The sequence below is a fragment of the Diplotaxodon limnothrissa genome, linkage group LG8 (assembly GCF_057381915.1).
Source record: "Diplotaxodon limnothrissa isolate DT_005_m linkage group LG8, D_limnothrissa_male_GT1.1, whole genome shotgun sequence".
In the NCBI taxonomy this organism is placed as follows: Eukaryota; Metazoa; Chordata; class Actinopteri; order Cichliformes; family Cichlidae; genus Diplotaxodon; species Diplotaxodon limnothrissa.
In genome coordinates this window covers 25,805,184-25,829,370 of record NC_140603.1, presented here as the reverse complement: position 1 = coordinate 25,829,370, position 24,187 = coordinate 25,805,184, and the positions used below count along the sequence as shown (strand labels likewise).

General features: G+C 40.1%; 1 protein-coding gene across 1 annotated transcript in view; it reads left to right on the top strand.

Annotated features, from left to right (window-relative positions):
- tanc2b (tetratricopeptide repeat, ankyrin repeat and coiled-coil containing 2b) overlaps positions 1 to 24,187 on the top strand; it is a 190,091-nt gene that overhangs the window by 82,984 nt on the left and 82,920 nt on the right. Inside the window, exons 4-5 of the mRNA XM_085361558.1 lie at positions 16,998 to 17,069; positions 22,496 to 22,675. Coding sequence (XP_085217684.1) covers positions 16,998 to 17,069; positions 22,496 to 22,675 — 252 coding nt within the window. The remainder of the gene's footprint in view (positions 1 to 16,997; positions 17,070 to 22,495; positions 22,676 to 24,187) is intronic.

Sequence of the window (24,187 nt, the reverse complement as noted above, 5' to 3'; positions counted from 1 at the left end):
TGTCTTTTTGTTAGAGAGGATTACAGGTCATGCTCGAGGTAAACACACACATTACCATACTGATGTATTTTGGTTAGAACCTCATCAGTGCTTGATTTTTAAGTTTGATAGCAAAGTAACCTTCCTCTTTTTTACTAAAACGGATGCCTAACCCTGACTGAGCCTTACAAGAGTAAGCATTTATTTTTGAGATCTGCCTAAATACAAATGGAAACTTATAAAATGTCTTACATCAGCTTTATACTCATTACTCATTTCCTATTTAAAGCATCTGTAATCAAAAGCAGAACCAGATACACTGGTCGACATGTGTTCCTACTCATCTATGGCCACGAGCTGTGAGTGCTGATTGCCGATACAGATGGCAGAAATCAGAATCCTCCCTTGTAGTCAGGGTGAAGAGCTCGGTCATCCAGGATCGGCTCAGAATAAAGTCACTGCTACTACATAATAAAAGAAGCCAGTAAAGGTGATGCGGCTATCTTCACTAGGATGCCTCCTGCGTGAGGTGAGGTCTTTTGGGCATATCCAACTGAGAGTAGGCCCCAGGGCAGACTCAGGATGCTGGAGAGATTATATCGCTTGGCTGGCTTGGGAACTCCTTGGTGTTCCGCCTAGCTGGAGAAGGCGGATGGGGAGAGTGAGGCTTGAGTGTGTCTGCATAGACCTGGACATGGATAAGTGGCAGGAAATGGATGGTTGGATGGTGTTTATAAGCAATAATGGGAAAGTATGTTGTTGGTGTTGAACCTATGGAGAACTATCACCTGCAAATAGGCTCCCCCTCAGCTCCCTCAAACTTACTAGTAAGTTTCAGATTATTGTTCAGCTTGCTGCAATTTCTCAGCATGGGTTTAATCCCATCTATCACTATGTTGGGCTTCCTACATCTTTTTTCAGTGAAAGTAAAAAAAAAAATCTACTCTACAGCACCTGCTCATCACAAAATGGCAAACACACAGATAACAGAAGAGCCTGATATTTCCCTCAGCAGTTGTTAGAGACCAAAAACCGAACTGAAATGGAATATTGGACTTAATTTACCATGTGGCCAAAAATATCACTCCAATTGAGCGTTAATGTTCCACATTACAGCAATTGGCCACAGTATTTAAGCTGCGTGCTTAATGTTTTGTAGGTGCCCTTTTGTGCTGCCAACATAGTTCTGAAGCCTCTGGGCTGTCCTGTAGTGTCTGGCACCATCATGTTGGCAGCAGAGCCTTTGAATCCTGTAGGCTGTGGGGCAAGGCCTCCACGGATCAGCTTATTGTGGACGCTCAATCTCACATTTACATACATTTAGGTTTATTAGAGGCTGTCTACCATTTCAGACTGCATTTTTCACATTTTAAGTTACTGTGTAATGAGGACAAGCAGCATCTACACCAATCAAGCATCTGGTGATGACAGTCTATAGAGTCATTAAAACTTTGAACAGATTACATCATCATGTTCTTAAGAATTTAAATATGGTACGTTTTGATCATTTCATTACATTTGCTGATCCTAAACAACATGATGAGACTATAAGCAGGTTAGATATGACTTCTAAGAAATTAGAAGTCATATCTAACCTGCAGAATTTGTGGCATAAACCGTGTGATGCTTAAAGGCCCTTGTAGGGATGAGTATTATAGACTAACATAGTTTTAAATTTGTTGTGGTTGATCACATGGTGACGTGTTATTTCTTAAGATTTAACATTTTACCTTTCAAGAAAACTGTAGAGCAGACAGGTAAGGAAAAAGACAGAGCATGGGCACTATAATTTGATCTGTTGGAGCTCTTGGAAAACTGATGCCCTCAATTGCACTGATAAAGGTTACAAAAAAAACCTATTAGGTGATAGATCTGGCTTATAAAGTCAGTATAAAATGTGGGATAATTTGTATAAAAATTAGCCCATTTTGTGGGTACGCTGCAGTGCTACACAACATGATGATGGCATAATATATGATACAGATAAGAACCTTCCAGGGGCCTAAGGTGTACCTGGGTGTCAGGTTGGTAGCTCAATTCCTGATTGAGTAAGCAGACAAACAGATTTAACTTATTTTATCTACTAAGATATCCCAAAAAAATTTCAAAGGCTGATTTCATAAATATGTATTTGTTCGGCTTTATACAAAATGATTGGTTTTGGTTAATTTATGAAGACAACATAGCTAAAAAGTTTTGAGGCTAGAATAGCATGCTGGAGTTGTGCAGTTTAACCTAGCATTTTCTTTTCAAGATAAGATTTCATTTAAAAATTTGTTGCCATTAGCCCAGCACTTCTCCAAAATAACTCTAGCTGTGTTGTGTAATACAGGTTGTTGTAGCTGGGAACACATGTGAGGCATAAAAAGAGCAGCAGTAGTAGTATCAGCTAAAAAAAAAAAGCCCCGCATTTGAATTTGTCGTAGCCCCTGGGTAATCAACAGTTATATAACAACAGGACGCAGAGAGGTACTCCTGTAGTGCTTTGGGCATGACTGGGTTATAAGGATATTTCTTCTTTATTGCATCTGCTGCTGCTGCTTGGTAAATTGGAAGATGCCTCTGATTTACAGCATGCCCTCAGCAGGTAAACCAATATGTAGGAACAACAAATGAGGGGGAAGCAACAAGCAGCAAGGATTAATCTGCATTACTTGTAGTGCTCTTAGCTTAGGAATGAAGTTCTCTTTGTTTTTCTTTGGTACTTTTTAAAAAAGGAATTTGGGACCAATTTACAAATAATAACAACCGCCAGAGTTAAAATGTACAAAAGCATTAAAGTATTCCAGACTGCATAAAATGGGAGGAGAAGGAGAAATTAAAATACGACAAGAATAAAGAAGGAAGTGGTAAAGCTTTGAAAAGGTTTTATAAATTTATATGAAAGAAAAAACTGTCTGTAACTGGAATCAGAGGAGACTTTTTCCAAACTGTTGGTATTAAAACAGTAAAAGCACAGTCCCTGCTTTGCTTTAAGGCTAGACTGTTGAACCTGTGGCAGCAGTTGATTCCCAGATCTGAAATTCGAGTCCAATATAAAGCGTTATTAGTTCTGACATATGTAAAGTGCAGGCAAATCATGTAGTAATTTAAAAGGAACCAGTAACATCTTATTTTTCAGTGAATGGGAAGCTAATGCAATTGTGTGAAGACTGAAGTGATGTGTTCCCAGCTCTTTAATCATGCATACAATATGTTGCACTAGTAATTGGAAGAAGATGTGGGTGTGGATGGATGTTGACAATATTAGTATCTATATCGAATCTATAAATAGAAAAACTAAGGTGCTTCTTGAAACTGAGCTGTTAATCAAAGCTTATTCCCAAATTTAAGATTGCTTTCGGTAACCATTAGAAATCATTAGTACCAATAACAAGGACTTTATCTGAGTTCAGCTGCAAGAAATTACAAGTCACCTTTAATGGCAGTGAAGCAGGAAAATACATTTGTGTGTTTTTTGCCTAACATATAATTGACAGTCATCATTACTGGGAGATTATATGTCCAAGAGGCAACAGAGATAAACAAAACAAAACAGGTCCAAGGACTGATCCCAGTGGGACCCCAGATGCACTGTTTCATGTTTGGGACACATGAAAACAAGGATGTCATCTTTATTTTGAAAACAATGTTTTGACAAGAGCATAGTCACTCAATTAAAGAAGAAGTAAGCTGTAAAAATAGGTTTTCATGATGAGTATTTTTCATCAACTCTTTATAAAAGATCGATGCAGCTACTGAGCTGGGTCTTGCCACAAGAATCGCTATTACTATTTATTAGCAGTGCTTTTGATCACACCACAAAGAGAGTGCTGATAAGGACACACTATGCCTTTTATGTGTAGATAGATTTCCCCTTTTTGTGAAATATGTTACTTGAGTAGAATTGATACGATCCCGCTGATGTCCAAATTCCCTGTAGTCCCCAAACTGCAGGCTTAAATATAGATGTAATTTTAAAAATGTGTAAAGTCTACTGCGCAGCCTACAGATCGACTTTGTGCATTCAGTACTAAGACTGTGCATTTTCTGTTTTTTAAACATTTAGTTTTTGCAGCATTATTCTCATAAGTAGGCAGTAATCATGAGAAACATTCAGAAGTGTCTACTACCCACACAGTACACCACGTTTTTTGCTCACAAGCTGGCTAGCTTGCCTTTTTCTCCCTTTAGCCTTCTTGCTTGTAAAACAGAGCGATCCTCACATTAAATCAGAGCTGATATGGGCATTGTCCTAAACACAGTTAACAGCTTGTGAAACTGCTGGTCCAGCCTCTAAGGCCCCTTCTTACCTACAATGTACTGTTCCCACAAACACTATTTCCTCTGCTGGGAGTCTTCATATCTGGTGCAGTTTGTCCTCCCTTGATATAAGACTGCTTAAGAGCTGACAGGATTGTCTTTTGCCCTGTCACTGCAGGTAATAGAGCCAGTGACAAACAGTTCAGTGCACCTCGCTCTGAGCCTCATCCCTCCTCTCGTATTGCTTTAAAATCACCACAAGGTTGAGGCATTGAGCAGCACAGCCTTAATGGTGTTTACCAAAGCTTCTAGTGGATGTAATCTTGTTAATGCGTATGTGTTTAAGGAGGCACAGGTGTCAGTGCCAGCTAGGTGGCTAACGTTAAAGTGCACTAAAGTATGCATGTATGAAAATATGTTTGTTTTTGCTTTTTTAGGTGTCATTTTTCAGATTATTGCTCAATTAATCGGTGTCAGAATAAGAAAATGGCCATTATAATTCTATGAGATCATAAATAACCATGCAAAATGCATAGTTATTAGGTTCATGATGCTGTTTATCATCTAAAGGCAACAAATCTTTAAGTAGAAAAGCTGGAAGTGGATAAAATTAATCATTTTTTTCTCAAACCCTATGGTCTCAAAAGATTTGATATAATCACACCTACACAGTCCTGTTGAGCTAAGCCTCTGACTGTAATCTCTCTCTTTTTACATTTACAACATAAACATGAATACTTTACATTTATCGAGTTAGTATTTCATCTTGAGAAATGCCCACAGTTTGAAAGGAAGTGTCCAAATGTAGTGCTGTGTGTGTCTGCTGGTGTATTTTTGTTCTCTATATGATTTTGCGGTCCTGCTGCGTTTCCCTCAATCATCTGTTGTTTGTCAAAACAAATGTCAGATTCAGAAGTGGGCTTCCATACTTATCCAGCTGGAGGTAGTTGTATTTTAGATTATTATAGATATGGCATATAGCAGTGGAAAGTAAAAGGTGACACTTATGATTTCTGTACAAATTAAGCAATTTAACTGGCATCTGAGGAGGTTTTTGGCGCCCTCACTAGTTTGTTTGAGAAATGCTAGTCAGTGAAACTAGTTAATCACTTGTTATTAAAGTAGAGTGAGAAAGCACATGTTTCTCTGTCAAGTTGTAGATACTGGATGGAAAATACAACAACGGCAATTTCATTAGGTATACCCGCTCAACTGCTTGTCAGCCCGTCTCCAGGGTTTACACTGAATGGTTTGGAAAAAGAATGGAAATATCCAGTGAGCGGCAGTTCTCTGAGAGAAAATGTTGTTTATGAACAGTGTTTAAGTTTCTCTAATGTAATTTTTTTTTGTATTTTTCCCACCTAAGATATTATTCAGTAGTCTGATTATAAGTTTCCTTTTTATTCAGCTGTCTTAAAATCTTTGTTGAAATCTAAACGAACATTGATTCAAGCATGCCCTGTAAAGATTTCTTTGGTCTTTCAGTATGAAATGTGTGCTTCTGTTGTGCATAGCAGTGCATGTACAGTAAGTGCGTTTGTGCGCTGTGTCTGTTGGGATTTGGATGTGGTTCCCTAATATTTACTTTGGCAGGATGTCAGAACAGTCCACTTCCTGTGGTAGACCAGGATTGGCTCACTACAGCAGTGGACAGAGAACATTTAAGAAGCCTCCTTACAGTGTGTGTGTGTGTGTGTGTGTGTGTGTGTGTGTGAGATCCCATGCATTTTTATGAGGTGCCGTAAGGGACATTATTACTGAAACGCTCTCACACACACAACTGAAACGCTCTCACACACACTACTGAAATTTTAGCTCTCACACACACTACTGAAATGCTCTCACACACACTACTGAAACACTCTCACACACACTACTGAAACGCTCTCACACACACTACTGAAATTTTAGCTCTCACACACACTACTGAAACGCTCTCACACACACTACTGAAACGCTCTCACACACACTACTGAAACGCTCTCACACACACTACTGAAATTTTAGCTCTCACACACACTACTGAAACGCTCTCACACACACTACTGAAACGCTCTCACACACACTACTGAAATTTTAGCTCTCACACACACAACTGAAACGCTCTCACACACACAACTGAAACGCTCTCACACACACTACTGAAACGCTCTCACACACACTACTGAAACGCTCTCACACACACTACTGAAACGCTCTCACACACACTACTGAAATTTTAGCTCTCACACACACTACTGAAACGCTCTCACACACACTACTGAAACGCTCTCACACACACTACTGAAACGCTCTCACACACACTACTGAAATTTTAGCTCTCACACACACTACTGAAACGCTCTCACACACACTACTGAAATGCTCTCACACACACTACTGAAACGCTCTCACACACACTACTGAAACGCTCTCACACACACTACTGAAATTTTAGCTCTCACGCACACTACTGAAACGCTCTCACACACACTACTGAAACGCTCTCACATACACCACTGAAACCAGAGGCATTTCTGCTGAACAGGAAGTTGTTTCCTGACAAGGAAACTGATGGAAAAAGTGGTATATTTCAAAACACTACAAGGATTTCTACTCAGCAACCTGCTAGTACAGCAGTCCCCAGCCTTTTTTGCGCCACGTAAACGATATAAAAATAAAAAAACGATAAATACCATGAAAACCATAAATAGAAATGTGTTCGAATTTTTGTGGAGGAATAAAACCCATTACATAGAAAGATCTCAGCTTGTGAAGGGATACAATAAAGGTGGTATCAAAACTCCAGAATTGGAATTTATGGTTGGCACCCTTAGAATTAAATGGTTAAAATCTTGTCTGTCACAGCCAGACTCTACTTAGCTCCACATCCCATGATTCTTGTTTAATAAAATAGTATACAGGATTAGAATTTATTCGAAATGTGATTTTGCGGCAAATAAAATCCCCATAAAGATATCAAACTTTATAAAACAGACGTTGCATTTTTGGGAAAATGAGATTTACCCACAACTTCTCCCCATAATTCAACCTTATGGAATAATAGGGTAATAACACTTAATCAAAAATCAATTTTCAAGAGTGACTGGTTTGAACAAAAATATTATATTCATAACAGATTTGTTGGATGATAACGGTGTCATTCTAAGTTACACAGACTTTTCAGAAAAATATTGTCTAAACTGTTCTCAAAGAGAATATAACAAATTTTGTGAACTGGTCCCACTGCCTCTGCTTCATTTGATTAAAATTTTTATGATATACAATAATTTCTCATCAGTGCTCCCAAATTTATTGCTAGGGCAATGTCAGCTGTTTGATAAAAATGCAATAAGAAATTTGTTAGTAGTTTCTTCAAAGACAAAATATTTCATAGTTACAACAGAATGGTTACATGGCATGGTTCTAATTTAGTTATTTCATATACACTGGATAAAGCATACTAAAAATTTATGAAATAGCCTATTCTACCTAAAGTTAAAGAAACACACTTTAAACAAAACTAATACTGTGGCAGAATTTCTAAAAAAAGAGATTTGGCTTTGAGGTGGATCAGTGTTCTTTTTGTACTGATGAAAATGAAACCCTAGAACATCTTTTTTTTCCCTATGCCCTATCAGACAATGTATTTGGTGCAACTTAAAAAATTGGATTTCCCTAAATATTAATGATGTGCCACTGTTTGAATTACATCATAATTTTTTTTATATGGATCATCTAGCATTGGATGTCTCAGACATTATTAACATCATCATACTTTTGAGTAAATATCATATCCATTGTGCTAAATGGAGGAACGCTAAGCCTTCTCTCCCTGGTTTTATTGATGATTTTAAGATATTTTTCTTTGCTAAAAAAGACAAAAAGCACATATGCCAAAAAAATAACCAGGATAATGCACGTCTCCCGCTATTCTAAATTTTGACTTATGCTGAGGCTAATATATTGTTAAGTAATGCAGCTGTCTCACTAAGGTCCAGAATCGATTTGTTCCACGATTCGATTCAATTCAATTCGATTTGATTATGGGGAATTTTGACAGTCAGAAATATTATAATTCAGATCAGTACATTTACATATTTTTGTATTTAAAAAAAGGAAGCTGACACACGCAAGACTTTATCAAAGGTGTGAGCATCACAGCAGATGCCTTTGTGTCAAAGTAACTGAAGATAAAACACATAAAAACATGAAGGTGGTTTTCCTGGCCTGGGATTTTATAAAAAATATTCTGCAGTACATCAAAAACGAAAGAAAACCATTAATCAACATATGAACGTTACCTCTGACGTTACAGCGGTTTTATTAGAGACACGGCTAACGTTTTGCATTTTGCATAATTTAAAAAAGTTTAAATTTATTCAGTATTGAACGGCAGAAATTAGGTTTTCTTTTCGGAAGTATGTAAAATTAAAAAAAAAAAAAACAGCGGCCGACTGCGCTGTAAACAACAGTAGACTTGTGCATAACAAGCAAGCGAATACAGAAAACAGATTTTTAGACGGGAAACTGTTCTTGAAGTACAGAGAGAGAGAAAGAGAGAGAGAGGGCTGTGCATGACGTGCGATTTTATCGTGGTGGAAGCAAAACAGTGAGGGAATTCATGACGATGTTTATGTGAAGCGCAGTTTGGATCTTCTTTTGCTGCTGGTTCAGTCAATATTGTTTGGAGAGAGATCAAACTAACAGCTTTAGAATCGGCGCAAAAACGGCGTGAAAACAAAGCGCGGACCTGCCGACAGATCAGAGTCAGCGAGCTGTCGGCTTTCAGCCCCGACCGTGTCCGTGCTGTCGGGTGAGAAAGGCGACATCTCACTGATTCTGATCCGCGGGTCCGCGCTGTGTGTTTACGTCTTTGTGCAGAAGCCGTGTACCTGCTCTCATTTACTGTCTTAGCTGTTTGGTGGTTGTTGAAATTTTGTGAGGTTTCACCAGAGATTCTGGCATTTCGGGTAAAATAAATTTATATTAAAAAATCGATTCAGGATTTTAATGAATCGATTTCACGTTATCCAAGCCAGAATCGATTTTAATCAATAAATCGATTATAAAAACCCACCCCTAACTAACAGGTTGCTGAGTAGACATCTGTGTAGTGGTTTGTTTGAAATCTAACACTTTTTCCTTCAGTTTTCTTGTCAAGAATTAACTTCCTGTTTAACTGAAATGCCTTCCTGTTCAACTGAAATGCCTTCCTGTTTAACTGAAATGCCTTCCTGTTCAACTGAAACGCCTTCCTGTTCAACTGAAACGCCTTCCTGTTCAACTGAAATGCCTTCCTGTTCAACTGAAATGACTTGGTTTTTCAGTAGTGTGTGTGAGAGCGTTTCAGTAGTGTGTGTGAGAGCGTTTCAGTAGTGTGTGTGAGAGCGTTTCAGTAGTGTGTGTGAGAGCGTTTCAGTAGTGTGTGTGAGAGCGTTTCAGTAGTGTGTGTGAGAGCTAAAATTTCAGTAGTGTGTGAGAGCGTTTCAGTAGTGTGTGAGAGCGTTTCAGTAGTGTGTGTGAGAGCGTTTCAGTAGTGTGTGTGAGAGCGTTTCAGTAGTGTGTGTGAGAGCTAAAATTTCAGTAGTGTGTGAGAGCGTTTCAGTAGTGTGTGTGAGAGCGTTTCAGTAGTGTGTGTGAGAGCGTTTCAGTAGTGTGTGTGAGAGCTAAAATTTCAGTAGTGTGTGTGAGAGCGTTTCAGTAGTGTGTGTGAGAGCGTTTCAGTAGTGTGTGTGTGAGAGCGTTTCAGTAGTGTGTGTGTGAGAGCGTTTCAGTAGTGTGTGTGTAAGAGCTAAAATTTCAGTAGTGTGTGTAAGAGCTAAAATTTCAGTAGTGTGTGTAAGAGCTAAAATTTCAGTAGTGTGTGTGAGAGCGTTTCAGTAGTGTGTGTGAGAGCGTTTCAGTAGTGTGTGTGAGAGCTAAAATTTCAGTAGTGTGTGTGAGAGCGTTTCAGTAGTGTGTGTGAGAGCGTTTCAGTAGTGTGTGTGAGAGCTAAAATTTCAGTAGTGTGTGTGAGAGCTAAAATTTCAGTAGTGTGTGTGAGAGCGTTTCAGTAGTGTGTGTGAGAGCTAAAATTTCAGTAGTGTGTGTGAGAGCTAAAATTTCAGTAGTGTGTGTGAGAGCGTTTCAGTAATAATGTCCCTTACGGCACCTCATACATTTTCATGTTAGCATACACTGAGGCTGGCACTAATGAAGATACCCATCAACTTTACAAGTGAGCAGATGTCTGTGCTCACATATGGCTGCCTGCAGCACACTGTGGTGTTGTGATTCATTAAGTTGCTCCACTTTGTTGTGAATCTGATTAAATCTGCCCTAAATGAAAGTCAAACCTGAGGAGCACAGTTTTTCTGGGACTCGCACACTGTAACATATGGCCTGAAGTGATTTAATGATTAATTGATCACTTTAGCCATCAACAAGAGGACGAGTGTCTCACTCAGCTATTTTGTGTGTTTAAGGTATAAATGGCTATTTGAACCAAAACGTGTATAAAATTGGTTTCAAATTGAAAAGCACAGCAGACAAGTAGCTGTGGTTTCAACATCAAGCTTCAAATGCAAACTTTTCCAAAACATGCTAATGCAGAAGAAACACACCACACCACTTATTTTAAAAGGGCAACAGGAGGATGATTTGGCTGTGTGATGGCCACAAGGCCAAATAAATTTAAAAAGCAAACGGGCTCACAAATTGGATGGAAAAAGTGTCCAAAACATTATGAACACTTGGGAAGATGGTGTTGATCACCTTTGAAGAGGAAACGTGATCAGAAACAAAACTTGGGAATGATCCTGATTCGTGATCAAATGCTAAAATAAAGATACCATGACTGTGTTCGATAATAGGAGAAAGAACACTTCCACACACTCGATGCAAAGGGAGCTCAAGGAACTGGGACTGAACAGCTGTGTGTTGGGGGCTTCACTTCGCTAAGGAGCATAAAGAGTAGACTTTCCAGCAATGGAAAAAAGGTAAAGGTCTGCTGAGTCCAGATTTACCTTGTTCAAGAGTGAAAGGTGGACCAGGGAAAGGCCTTGATTATACTTTGCATGTTAGCAAGGCCACTAGGTTCTGCTTGGGATGTAAATTTCATCATGAGCTATGTAAGCATGAGGGACTGCACAGACTCATCCACAGAGACTTTCCATTACAATGCAGCAAATGTGTATCCGCCACATGGGGGGGGACTTCAAAGAAGTGCAGGATGTCTCCAGCTGTTCCTGTCCGTGTTAATGTCTCCGTAGTACTCACTATTTTCTGATATGGGGATGCTTCAGTTGAAAAGGTCAACGTTCTGCAACGTCGTGTGCCCAAAAATTGAGGTCAGCTGACCACGTGACCACCAAATGGCAAGATTTTTCCATCACTGGATTTTTTTTTTCATATTCAAAGATGACAATGTCAGGAGTCAGTTGTATCAAAATAGATTAGATATTAGTGTGTGACCTTATAAAGAATTAAATAAGTAGCCAGTGATTTTTTTCTTTTAGGGCCATTACACAGCCGTAGTAGTTAAACTGGGTCTAGTGCTCAGTTGGATGGTAATGATAGTACGCTTCATGCTGAATGTCTGCCAAAAAAATGAGTCCTACTTGTGCAGTTAGTGCTAAAATCATTCGCTGATTAATAAATTATATGTTTATTTGACTGGCAGAAACGTAATAGACCGCAATTTTCACAATCACTTGAGTCATTTCTTCAGCAAATGCCAAATGTTCACTTTATCCAGCCTCTTGAGTGCTTGGATTTCCTGCAGGTTTCTCATTTGCAACACTCCAATTTGAATGTCTTCTAGTATCATAGTTGGTACGACCAACTCATTTTATAGAGCTAACCATTAATAATTCAGTCAACAGAACCTTTAGTTAAGGACCTTCAGCATGCATAAACCTCTGCAACTTTATGATTCCCCGTGGTGCATTTGAGTTTTGTTTAAATACGAGGCCTTTGAGCAATCATATCCCAGCGTCCTCTCTGGTGAAATCATCTGTTGTAGCTTGGCAGTCGCATTTGTTGCTCTCTACAGGCACGCAGCACTCATTCACTACTTGGCATTTGCATTTTTGAAATGTGAAGTTTATTATTTCTAACACTATGAATTGGTCTCTGTTTTGGAAAATTAGGACAAGATGGTGTAATTCATGATGTGTTAAATAGATTTCAGGATGTTTTATTATCCTCGCTCGCATATAGTCTGTCTTTCTGATGAAGTACGGGAGTAACACATTTGAAACAGAGACCACAATATGAATATTCCATCTTACTATAACCACTAGTCCAGTGAAAGCTAGAGTAGTCATAGATTGTTGAGGTGCCAAGCAAACTGGTAAAATCCCCATTTTAGTTCTTTTTACATGCTGAAAGGACAACACACTGGCAGTTTGGGATGCTGGTGAAGTCACTCTGATTAGTACAACACCCTCTCTTTTTCTTTTCTTTTTTTTATTCATCCTCTCTGAAGAAAGCTACTGACAAATGATCTAAATTGACATATGAACTACATTGTGGCTGGATCTAGGATTGTGATCTGTGATGGACTGGTGACCCATCCAGGGTGTACCTCATGCCTTAAAACAGCTGGGATAGACTACAGATTCCCTATCTATCACTGAATAGGGATTAGAAAATGAAGGGATGGATGATTTATTGTTTAGGTCTCAAGAAAGAAACCTCTCATCGGATTCCAGGATAATTCAAGCAAGTGTAAATTCTTGAACCGAACTTGCAGAACTGTTTACGATTGTGTGTTCTGTGTTTCGAATGCCGTTTTTGTGCATTCAGGGGAAAAATAAAGTGATGAAATAGGGCGAAGCATTCCGGTCTCCTTTTCTTCTAACTTATCATTTTGATATATGGTGATGGGGAAAATAATTTGGCACAGAGAGTAACTGGTGTTTAATTAGTGCACTATTTTACCTTCTCTTGAGAAACTTTGGGACTGACAACAAGCTGGCTACACAGCAACACTGGAGTCCCACAGAAGCAATAAGCAAAGGTAAGAAGAAAAGGCATGGAGGAACTGAGCAAAGCAATGAATCACTGTGTTGTCAGTGAGTGAAGTCATTGAGCTGAAGGATGCGATTCTCTGGGCTCCAAGTATTCGGGGTGTTTCTCACTTACACAGCTCAGGTACAATTTTATTCTCTCTCCTTTGCTGGCTGTTGTTATTTTGCACTGTCCCTTAAGTGAATGACAGGGATTGATTGCACTTTTTGAGTTGAGTCTATTGGCTGTATTTATGTTCAACCTGATTGATTAGTCACAGAAAAATAACCAAATCTAAGAGGGAACTTAAACCTTCTGCCAAATAAACTTCTTTAAACATCAGTATTTATAGTAATCACTCTTTCACAGTACCTGTAAAAGATACCTCATTCAGGAGGAAAGGTTATACTGAACTGAAAACACCGGCAGGTCCAAGAAAGTCAGGCACAATGATAATGATAGCTGCTGCTCCATGGAATAACTATCAGATGTCACACTGACTTCTTCCATAATGATTCTTTGTCCACATTTGAAATTGGCTTGCTTCTTTGACACCACAACACAGAACGGTTGCATTACAGTGGCAAAGAAATTGCCAACATGGAGAGTGCACCATCATACTGTATCTTTGTTTTGGAAATGGCTTTTTTCCCCCGTTCAGTGACAGCAGTGATTTGATTTTACAGTTGAGTAGTATATGCTGCAGAGCACATATTGGCTCGGTTTCATTCTCACTACCAGCTGGCAGATGTTCTGTGAGAACCTCGAATGATGTCCTCTGTCTGCCTTTGCAGGTTTTAATGAAAATATCTCTATTTCCATCAGCCATGGGTCCTCCCCTTTCATGTTCCCTGCCTAATAAGCCATTGGTCTGTGTGGATGGACATCGTACTGAAATCACGGGTAACGAGAGCACTTCTTTGAAGAAAGGTTTCTTTTGAATAGAGGTGACACAAAGATATGTTTCTCAGTCCTAAAACTGTAGTAGAGAGAAGGAGGCTCCAAAAACCTCAGTAACGGAGTGATTTAAAGGCTTAACATAGATTTGTTATTTAGTGGGTGACAGTTATTTCTGTCAGACCATTTTAGCCCAAAGAGGATTGTTGTTCCTTCAGCAATAATATATATTTTGAAGTATAGCCCTGTTCTGGGAACTCCCCGCCCTTTCGTGTGCATATGTGGAAAACCTAAAAGCAGGGAAAGCACCAGCAAGACCGCTGCACATACCCGAGTAGGCATCAGCAGGAATTTTATCAAGAGTCAAGCAGCTTTAGTGGTATGCCCTGTATAAAAGTTGCCAATAAGATAAGCAGAAGAGAATCAGTTCATCTGTTGGATTTAACACAGAATTATTGTTCAATTTCAACCTGGATAGAAGTTACCATTTACATTAGAGTATAGCTGGAGACTCTCTTTCAGAAGAGTTTGGTATTTAAGTAGAATCTCTGCAGATTCTACTTTGGTATTTAAGTAGAATCTCTGCAGTTCCCGGGAGGTCCCTCCAATGGGATCTTTTACATTTTCTTGTAATCGTGTTTCGTCTTTTCCATTTACTCTCGAATTTGCTTTGCTGTGGGCTAACAGGTTCAGGGAAAATACTAGTGACAATGTTTACACAAAGTCTAACTTGTTAATTTGCAATTTCTTGCCCATTTTTTCTTAAAATAAATGTTGCTTCTGCTGTTTTTGCTTCTGCTCCAGACTACCTGGCAATGTGAATACTGAGTTTTCATAATATGTCAATGCAAAAATCTACTAGCAGGATATCAGTTGTAGTGCATACCATTAAAATGCACAAGGAGAAACATACAAAGATAAAGATAGAATTAGCTCAAAGGCTTAAATTATTGTTATATTCCAGCATCAAGCAAAAGTATAAAAAACAACCCAACATTCATACATTTACTGAAACTGAAAAAAGGCCATTTGTATTGTTATAGCTGTTAGAGCTGTTTTTGTATTCTCTCCCTCTTTCCTTGGTGGCTTCTTTGCTTCACCCTCACCTGTCTAAATGTCATCTGTAACAAGGCAGACAAAGGTTGCATGTTTTGAAAGAGCCTACAAGCACTGATCTATGAGTCTTTGGCACAATAGACACTATATTGAGAGTAAGAGTCACATCTGTTGCCTGGATTCTGGGAGAAACTCATTGCTGCTTCTCTTATTATAGGTTGTCTTCAGGGCAGCCCATAACAAAGTACCCCCTTACTTGAAATGCAATGAAAAGGTTTCTGTGGTCATGTGATAGGGGTTTGATGTTTGTTATTTACAACTACTGTACAGGTATCCAAAGATAAGTAAAAAAATCACCCAAAATACTTAAGTATGCACAGTCTCTTACACTATATCACGCAGCTGTCTCCACACAACCTCATACACTTTACTTGTGCTTGCATGTGCATGTTTTCACATATCACTGTGCAAGCAGTTCTCGTAGCTACTGCCCGTCATCTTCAAGGCCTGTATTGATTTTTCACACCATTGATTTTACTGGGCGAAATGGCTCATCAGGTACACAAGGTGAGAAACTATTTTTGGTGGCTTTGTTGCTGTCGAACATGCGTGTAATGGAGGTGTTAGAAATATACATTGCGCTGCTGTCTGTAAATGCCAAATATACAAAAACCGTTACGTAGAAATTGTGCGTTTTCAGTGTGCTGGTAAAGCTTTTTTTTAATTGACAAATCCAGACAACAACACAGAAGAATCCTCTGCAGAGAGCCCCCTTCCACAATCGGCCCAGTTCTCACACACATACCCCACGGCTTATTCTATCTATCCATCGACAAGCTTGATCTTTCCACCAGCAAGCCAATCTGGCCTGCTGCGTGGCTGAATGTGTGAATCTGCGATGGGAGAGATAATACTCGACTGTTTGTTTGGGTTTTCTGGACCAATAGATGAGAGCACTGATTGAAAGGTAATGTGGGGATGAGGCAAAACATCTAATCCTTTTTTGTGATAAAAAAAAAAAAAGAGGCCTACTTCCCTTTCTGCCTAATGCAACAATCTTTGATCCTTCTACTCAGATAATCCACAGACTAGTTTTCATACAAGTAGCTCAGTTTAGATTTATTAATAGCTCACTTAATTCTATTGGGATCCGTTTCTTCTGAGCATAAATCATTTGTTCCACACCTCCTCTGCTGGCCTGTCGTGCTTTACAGTAGATCCATCTGCACTTGAGCAGGATTATGAAACAATCCCCTGGTGACACTGACTGTGCTGCCCATTGATGCTGCCCCCACCCTCCAACCTGCTCTTTTCAGCTCCATCCACTGTGGCTAAATCTGCCTGCCTGATCCCCTGGGCGTAATTGATCTTCATATCATTAGCTGTATGTGGATCTATCTTGGGAGACGCCCACTGTTTGACTGCAAGTCAAAGTCATCCCTCATTTAAGCATATGTATGTCGCAGCGAGCTCTTTGATTGTGGCTCCATCGCAGGTCTTCATGCAGGAATGGTTGTAATGTAAACTATTATGTTATCAGCTTTGGGCCTGCCTAGAGATAGAGGCTCACTGACTGTTTAGTCTAAACATGCGGAGGCGGAAAAAATGGAGCTCAGCAGCGCGTTCTTCCCTCGCGACAATAAGGGGACGCTTGGGCCCCAGGAGGAAGGACGTCGAGGGTCTGTGTGTGAGCAGCCTCCTGGGTGTCCTCAGATCTCACATCTGGCTGATCGGGGAGGAAGAAGTGGCCTTGCTGCTTACTCGCACCTCCTCGCCACGCTGCCGCCACCACCACCACCACCACCACCGAGCTCACTCCCTGTCTTTCTCTGTGTGCTCCTCTTCTGCAGATGGTGGGAGCGAGGACTTGGCAGACCCCCGCTCGCCCAGTCTAGACCCTCACCTGAGCCACATCGGCCAAGGTAAGCAACCGAATCTCCAAAGAGAAGTTTTCTTTAAACTCGAGATAGAGAAAAGTTTGCAGTCTTGACAGGAAACGTTATGCCTTCCACAGCACCTGCTCTTCTCACCTCTTGCTTTTATGTGCTCGCGGTGTGTATAATATGTGCGAATGAGAAGCTGAGTTGCTGAAAACAAACGTGAGCTCTTTTCTCGTCCCCCATATTTCCTCCCTATTGGCTCTTTCCAGACGCTATTTCTGCTCCCTTAATGTTTTCATGAAGCCTTGTTTGCTGGACCGCATTTATTCCGTTTTCTAACAGCAAGTTTATGACTACTGGACATGAAGTTATATTTACAGGGAGGGCAAGTGTATGAATTTTATATTCTTGTAATTTTGCCTGTAAATCTGAGTAATTTCAAGGGGAAATAGGGTTGTATATATGACATTAGATGGTACCAACAGCGAGAATGTCTGTGCTTGGCAGAAACTGTTTGGGGCAGTTTGTTTTTTTCCACCTCATACATATTTTGAACTGAACACCTTGATGAGTAGGTGGTTCTGTTTATTTCGAGGCATGGAGTGGTCCTTGTACACGACTCTTATTGCAGTCTAAAATGAAACACGGTAATTTCCCCTTCACTGCTTTTGTTCTGTGGATTTCACCGCTGAAGTGCGGCTGGTGCTCCCTCTCTGCCCTTCTCATTTTTGACCTGAATGAGACCATTTAATATCTTTCTCAGGATTATCATAATTTTCAATGAGGCTTTCCAGAATTAAATGGACTAATTGATGAGATTAGGGCCTTTTCCACCTCAAGAATGTTGGCTAAAACTACGAGTATTTGGATGAAAAGTGCATTTCAACTTCTTGGACCGGGGTCCGTATTACAGGGACATTATTTTACGCCCCACAGAGCAACTCCTTCATAGTGGGAGGGTCATACTTACTGCATTGCAAATAAGCTCCTGCATACTATACACCATGAAAAATACATTTATTTGAAACACTGTTGAATTTAGTAAAACTTTATTTTCATTAGTGTAGGTCTTGTACTATTCAAATGTATACCTGCAGGATCACCTAGACATGTAACCTCTGGGGAACGTTTTGAGACTAAAGGTTAACTGGAACATTTTTCAATAATTATCTATACATTAGGTGTAATTTTTAGGAAGGATACATTAAAGTGGTGCAGTGAGTACTGTCAGCACAGAAAGAAGACTCTGGGGTTTGCAAGGCCTGCTGGTCTTTATGTACTCTGGTTTCCTTCCAGAGTCCAGAGGCATGCATGTAAAGTTAATTGATGATTCTAAATAGACTGTAGGTTCAAATGTGATTAATGGTTAATGGTGTCTCTGTTAGCCCTACAGTGGATTGGTTACCAACCTCTCACCTGGCATTGGCTAGGATAGCAGCTGAGAAAATAGATGGACGTTAATAATTGTCTATTTCTGTCTTTATTTAATTAATTAATTTTTTAAATAATATGACCTGCTGTAAAGAGTGCACTAACTTCTCATATAAGATAGCCCTTCTGTGTCATTAACCTCTGATAAGTTATACTATATTTCTAATAAATACATTGTTGCAGGTTAGAAAGTGTGCAGGAATCAGGTTTTGTCTCATCTTCTATGGGGTATGGAACTCCAGGCCTCGAGAGTCGGTGTCCTGCAGGTTTTTGATCTCACCTTGGGTCAACCCACCTGAATTGAATGATTAGTTCATTACCAGGTCTCTGGAGAACTTCAAGACATGTTGAGGAGGTAATTTAGCCATTTAAATCAGCTGTGTTGGGTCAAGGACACATCTAAAACCTACAGGACACCGGCTCTCAAGGCCTGGAAGTCCCTACCCCTGTTCTATGCTCTTGGCTTATGAACTAGATTGGTGAGTGTTTTCAGTAGTACTGACTGAAAGCTTCAAACGTTGGGTGTGGAGTGTGCAGTACTATGCATGTACTGCACTTTAGTTTCTTTTTCTTTTCTTTTTTTTAATCACCAGTGAAGTCACAGAAGAAATCATATGTCAGATGAACTGATGAGTTCTCCTCCCAGGGCATCGCATTATGTCTTTTTGTCAGATACCATTACACACGTCTATTAGCGCTGGTGCGTTGACGCCTTGTCTGTTTTCAGAGACCTACACTGTCTGTTTTCAAAGGAGTGAGAGGAACCAGCAGTTTAATAATAATAATAATAATGGATTGCATTTATATAGCGCTTTTCTAGGCACCCAAAGCGCTTTACAATTCCACTATTCATTCACTCTCACATTCACACACTGGTGAAGGCAAGCTACAGTTGTAGCCACAGCTACCCTGGGGCAGACTGACAGAAGCGAGGCTGCCATATCGCCATCGGCCCTTCTGGCCAACACCAGTAGGCGGTAGGGTAAAGTGTCTTGCCCAAGGACACAACGACCAGGACAGAGAGAGCAGGGGGATTGAACCGGCAACCCTCCGGTTACAGATGAGCTTCCCATTCCCCTGAGCAACGGTCGCCCGGTGGCATGATATCTGCATGTCCCTGTTCCATAACTTTGTGCTTCACCAAAGAACACCTCGTGAGTAACTTAGACTTACCAGTGGCTTTGACACAACTGCATTATATGATTCTACAGGAATAAGGACAGGCTGACAGTATACCGTAGTTGCTGCAAAAATAACTTGTCACTTTTTCACATGCCAGCGGCCCAATTGGCATAATTTTCACAGCTCTTTACAGTGTGATGGATACTCACACAACCTACAGTATGAAAGGAACCTTTTAGTTCTTTGAAAAAGTCTAAAATGACTAAAATGAAGGTGTCTTGGATGTAAATGCAGCTAGTTTATACCTAAAAAGTCGAATAAGTAAATAAAGCACATTCTTTTGTATTTGTCCTGATTATTAACATGAACGGCCACAAAATTGTTAATTTATTTAGCAGGTAATTGATTGAGAGTAGCTTACCGGTAATTGTTTATTTTTGTTCAATATTTCAAAGCATTAAAACCAAGCCTGATCCTGACTGCTGGCAACTGCTATCAGAATACCAAGTTAGCTATTTTATATTCACACCAGTGTCTGCATACATGTGGAGAATTTCCATGCCGGGGAAAGCAACCGCTGCTCTGGCTGTTGTTTTTCACTCTCACAGTGACATTCCCCAGTGAATGGATGGACTGACTCCAGAGCCACAGAGGGATTGATGTGTGTGTCGGATTGTGTTTGGCATTTCTTTTATGAGTGCAATTGTTTCAATACTGATGTATTTATATTACAGCAGCCAATTTGCCCCCTTCCTAGCCATCATACAGGCTTCCTCAGGGACCGGTATCTGATAATGGCTTTTTGTCTCACCGTTGCGGCTGCTATCTGGCGCGAGCATGTTCCTTGACCAGTTGGATTTACAGTTCAGTCTGCTGGGAAATGGGCAGTCTGAGCTAGAACTGATTCACAAAATGGATGTTTACAGACAGCTGGCTGATGAGTGCGTGTGAAATTAAAAAAATAAAAATAAAACCAAAGTTCTCATAATTTGTGGGTTTTAGAGCAAAAGAGGAAAAGGGGGGGTATGAGTGATGGTAAGTGGTTGTTTATACTGGCTCTGTAATTACCACTCATTGTGAGAGGCTTTTTTCGTAAATAAAATGCTCTCTTGTGGTCATGACTGTGCTTTTTTTCTTGTTTAAACATTTCAAATGGTTAGAAAATCCTTGATTATATAAAAATTGTTGGGTATTGTGTTACTGCGGGGCTGACAGAGGTCAGGCGGGCTGCCTTTTGAGGCAGTGATGTAAACTGCACGTGTTGCCTGCAGGGCTGCTCTCTGCTGGGTCACGCCAGTGATGTTGCGCTCAATATCAGTAGTGCACTGATTGCAGGATCGAGCGACCAGGCTGAGGTCCTATCCTCTGTCAGAGGGTGATACGGTTTCTACAGCAGGTGAACAAACAGGAAAAGAAACAGAACAAAGAAGTCCAACTAAGCACTTTAATAGTGGATATATTCTGATCCTTGCAATCCATTATATTCAGTTATACCTGTCAGCCTACACTCTAAGAAATAGGGGCATTTCAGTCCTAACAGGTAGAGTTGACATGAATGTACCCCTAAGGTTAATTGTTGGGCATCAGCGTAACTATATCTACCTTTTCCACAAAGATTCTTGTGTCCCTAATGAAATGGTACATATTTGCAGCATTTGTTTAAATGTTTTAAGGTGCAGTAATGTGCCACATGCGCAAGGAATCTGGGTAAAATGTTAGCTGAATAGTGCTTCCTGCATTCAGATTGGTTTTATTTGAGGTGCTTTTGGAAGGGATACATTTAAACTCCAACTGAAAGGCACTCTCTTGAACTATAATCACATGTTTTTCCTTCTAATGGTGTGGTCATCTTTATCCTAAAGAAAATCCAACGTGTTCTGGCATATAAGACTTTGTAAAGGAGTATAAATATATTTCATGAACCGCTGGACCTTTCCTAGTGGTGGTCCTTTAATAGCAGACTTCCACTTGTGGAGTACCAATAATGGCAAATATCCACCTTGGATGAGAGTGGAATATAAAGAGCCCAAAACGGTTTTAACACAAAGCTAACAATTTTTATCATATTTAAATCAAATGTGCATAAACTGCACACAATAGCACAAATCACAGATAATATGAATGAATATCAAAATACAAACTGAGTTTATAAAACTGCAGTCAAATCTGAATCAGCCATTTACACCAAGATATTTAGTGTCAGGTGATTTATAAATCCAGAAATTCATAAATTCCTTTGGTTAAAACTCCGTTGTTTTGGCTCCTCTTTACATGGAAAGAGGGATGCGGTCAGTTACTGGAAGACAAGTAGAATAGATCCAGATTTTTCACAAACTCTGTTTAACATCCTGATTAAGGTTTGTAAGCTGAAACATGTTTTTTGGATTTTTTTGGCTAAACCTGAGCATGCGATGAGAATAAGGGCATTTAAAATTATATTTAATAAGAGGATGCCTTTGAATTCTTTGTTTTAATAATAATAATAATAATAATAATGGATTGCATTTATATAGCGCTTTTCAAGACCCTCAAAGCGCTTTACAATTCCACTATTCATTCACTCTCGCATTCACACACTGGTGAAGGCAAGCTACAGTTGTAGCCACAGCTGCCCTGGGGCAGACTGACAGAAGTGAGGCTGCCATATCGCGCCATATCGGAAATGGCTTGAGACCTAGACTATTAGCAAAATGTAGCTGTTGTGTATGAAAGGTGTCCAATTAATAATGCATGTACAAATCCAGAGTGGAGCCATTTGGTAAGATCACACAGTAACCGTAGGATAATTTCCTCTCTCATCTTCTCTTCCTTTGCTATTGAGTCTGCAGTTATACCATTAATATTATAACACAGTGCTTTATTTAAAGTCCAGAAAAATATCTCATACTATGCTGTTTCTCCCTCCCATCCTGCAGGTGGCAGCATAGACAGCGACTGTGCCTTTGAAGGAGACTACAACGTGCCCCCTCTTTCAATGACTGAGGGCATGCAGCATATTCGCATAATGGAGGGCGTGTCACGCTCTCTGCCCTCCTCCCCGCTGCTCACCCATCAGACCATCAGTGTCAGGCTGCAGCCAATGAAGAAGCTCACAGGTAAGGATGCTGCAGGTGATAGAGGAGTCACTCAGAGTGCAGGATTTGAAGTTGTTGTCATTTTCTTTTTAAACCAGAGTTCAGGAAGAAAGCCACAGCCATTAGAGACATGGGCTAAATCTGGTTTAAATTTGCCTGTGGCTGTCCTCCCCCATAGACTCGGTGTACTAACACAGCCTCCCTTAGCCCTTCACTGTACCACTGTAGGCAGCTTAATCACAAAATCATGCATACTGAGTTAAAACTGATTTTACAAGACTAAGCAATGTTTCACCCCGATGCTTGCTGATAAGCAGTAATCATTTACTGTATTACTTGCCCCCCTAATTCTAAGTAGAAAGCAAGTGGAGCTGAGCTCGGGTTTCTGACAAACACTGTAATTTCCAATTGTTGTAACCGCCAAAGTCCTACCTAATTGACAGTGTCAAGAACAGATGATGGACTGCGAGCTGCGGTTGGCTCAGGCGTCCTTTATTGCTTTTTACCTCCTACCACTAATCGTTTCCTTCCACAGTCATCACTGACATTCAGAAAATGTGGAAAATTGCCTCCCCTCTGTTTCCTCATCAACTGCTTTATGAGTCTGTGTTGTGTTCCCTCTACTATTGCAATGGGGAGAAGCAGTTGTTTTGGTACACAAGACGGTCTGGGCATCAAAGGTTACTGCTCTACTTGTGCTTTCAAAATGAGAATTGAAATATTGACAGCACAGCTTCACCCAGTATCTGTGCAGCCTCCACACAGAAGCAGAGTGGGTGTGGATGAGTTTAAAGCTCGACTCAGTAGTCACCACTAGGGTGCACCAATCTCCCAGCTACTTCAGATCATTAACCGTTTCTGGTATGCCGGGGGGAGCTGTGATTTTTACATCATATAGAATGATTTATGATCTCTCCAGGGTCATCCAAACTGTGGGTTTTAAAGGGGAAACGCACATCACATGACCACATCATTTTCTCCCATTTTAACTGGGTGTGCCACACTGCTGTAGAGGACTGTGTGTGGACGGATGGAGCAGAGGTTTCTTTTTCTTTCTTTCTTTTTTCTCGAGAATTAAATTTCAGAACAATCCGGCCAAATCACACTCTTCTCCCCACCTCCTCCCTCACTGTTCTGCTGTTTGAGGAGCATTTTGTGTGCTTTTCTTGGATTTGATGTTTTGTGGCTGATTCAGCCTGCTTCTAAAAGGCTTCTTTCATCTGCGTGAGTCGCAGCTAGTTTTTAGGACATCATACGAATCTGTAAATATGAATGTGTGTGTGTGAGAGAGAGAGTGTTTGTGTGTGTGTTTTTTTTTCATGACAGCCAAGAATAGCTTGATTAATGATGCACGGCGCCGTCTCATTTGTACTATTCTTATTTTGTGGCTGACGTAGGGAGAGGTCTCTTTGCAGTGTTCTCACACATGTCATCATTTGGCTTGATGTATTACACCAGTCAGGTGCTGCTTGTTGTGTGTTTGGGGATTTTCAAACTTAGTGATGCTTTTTAAACAGATTTTTTTTCTATGGA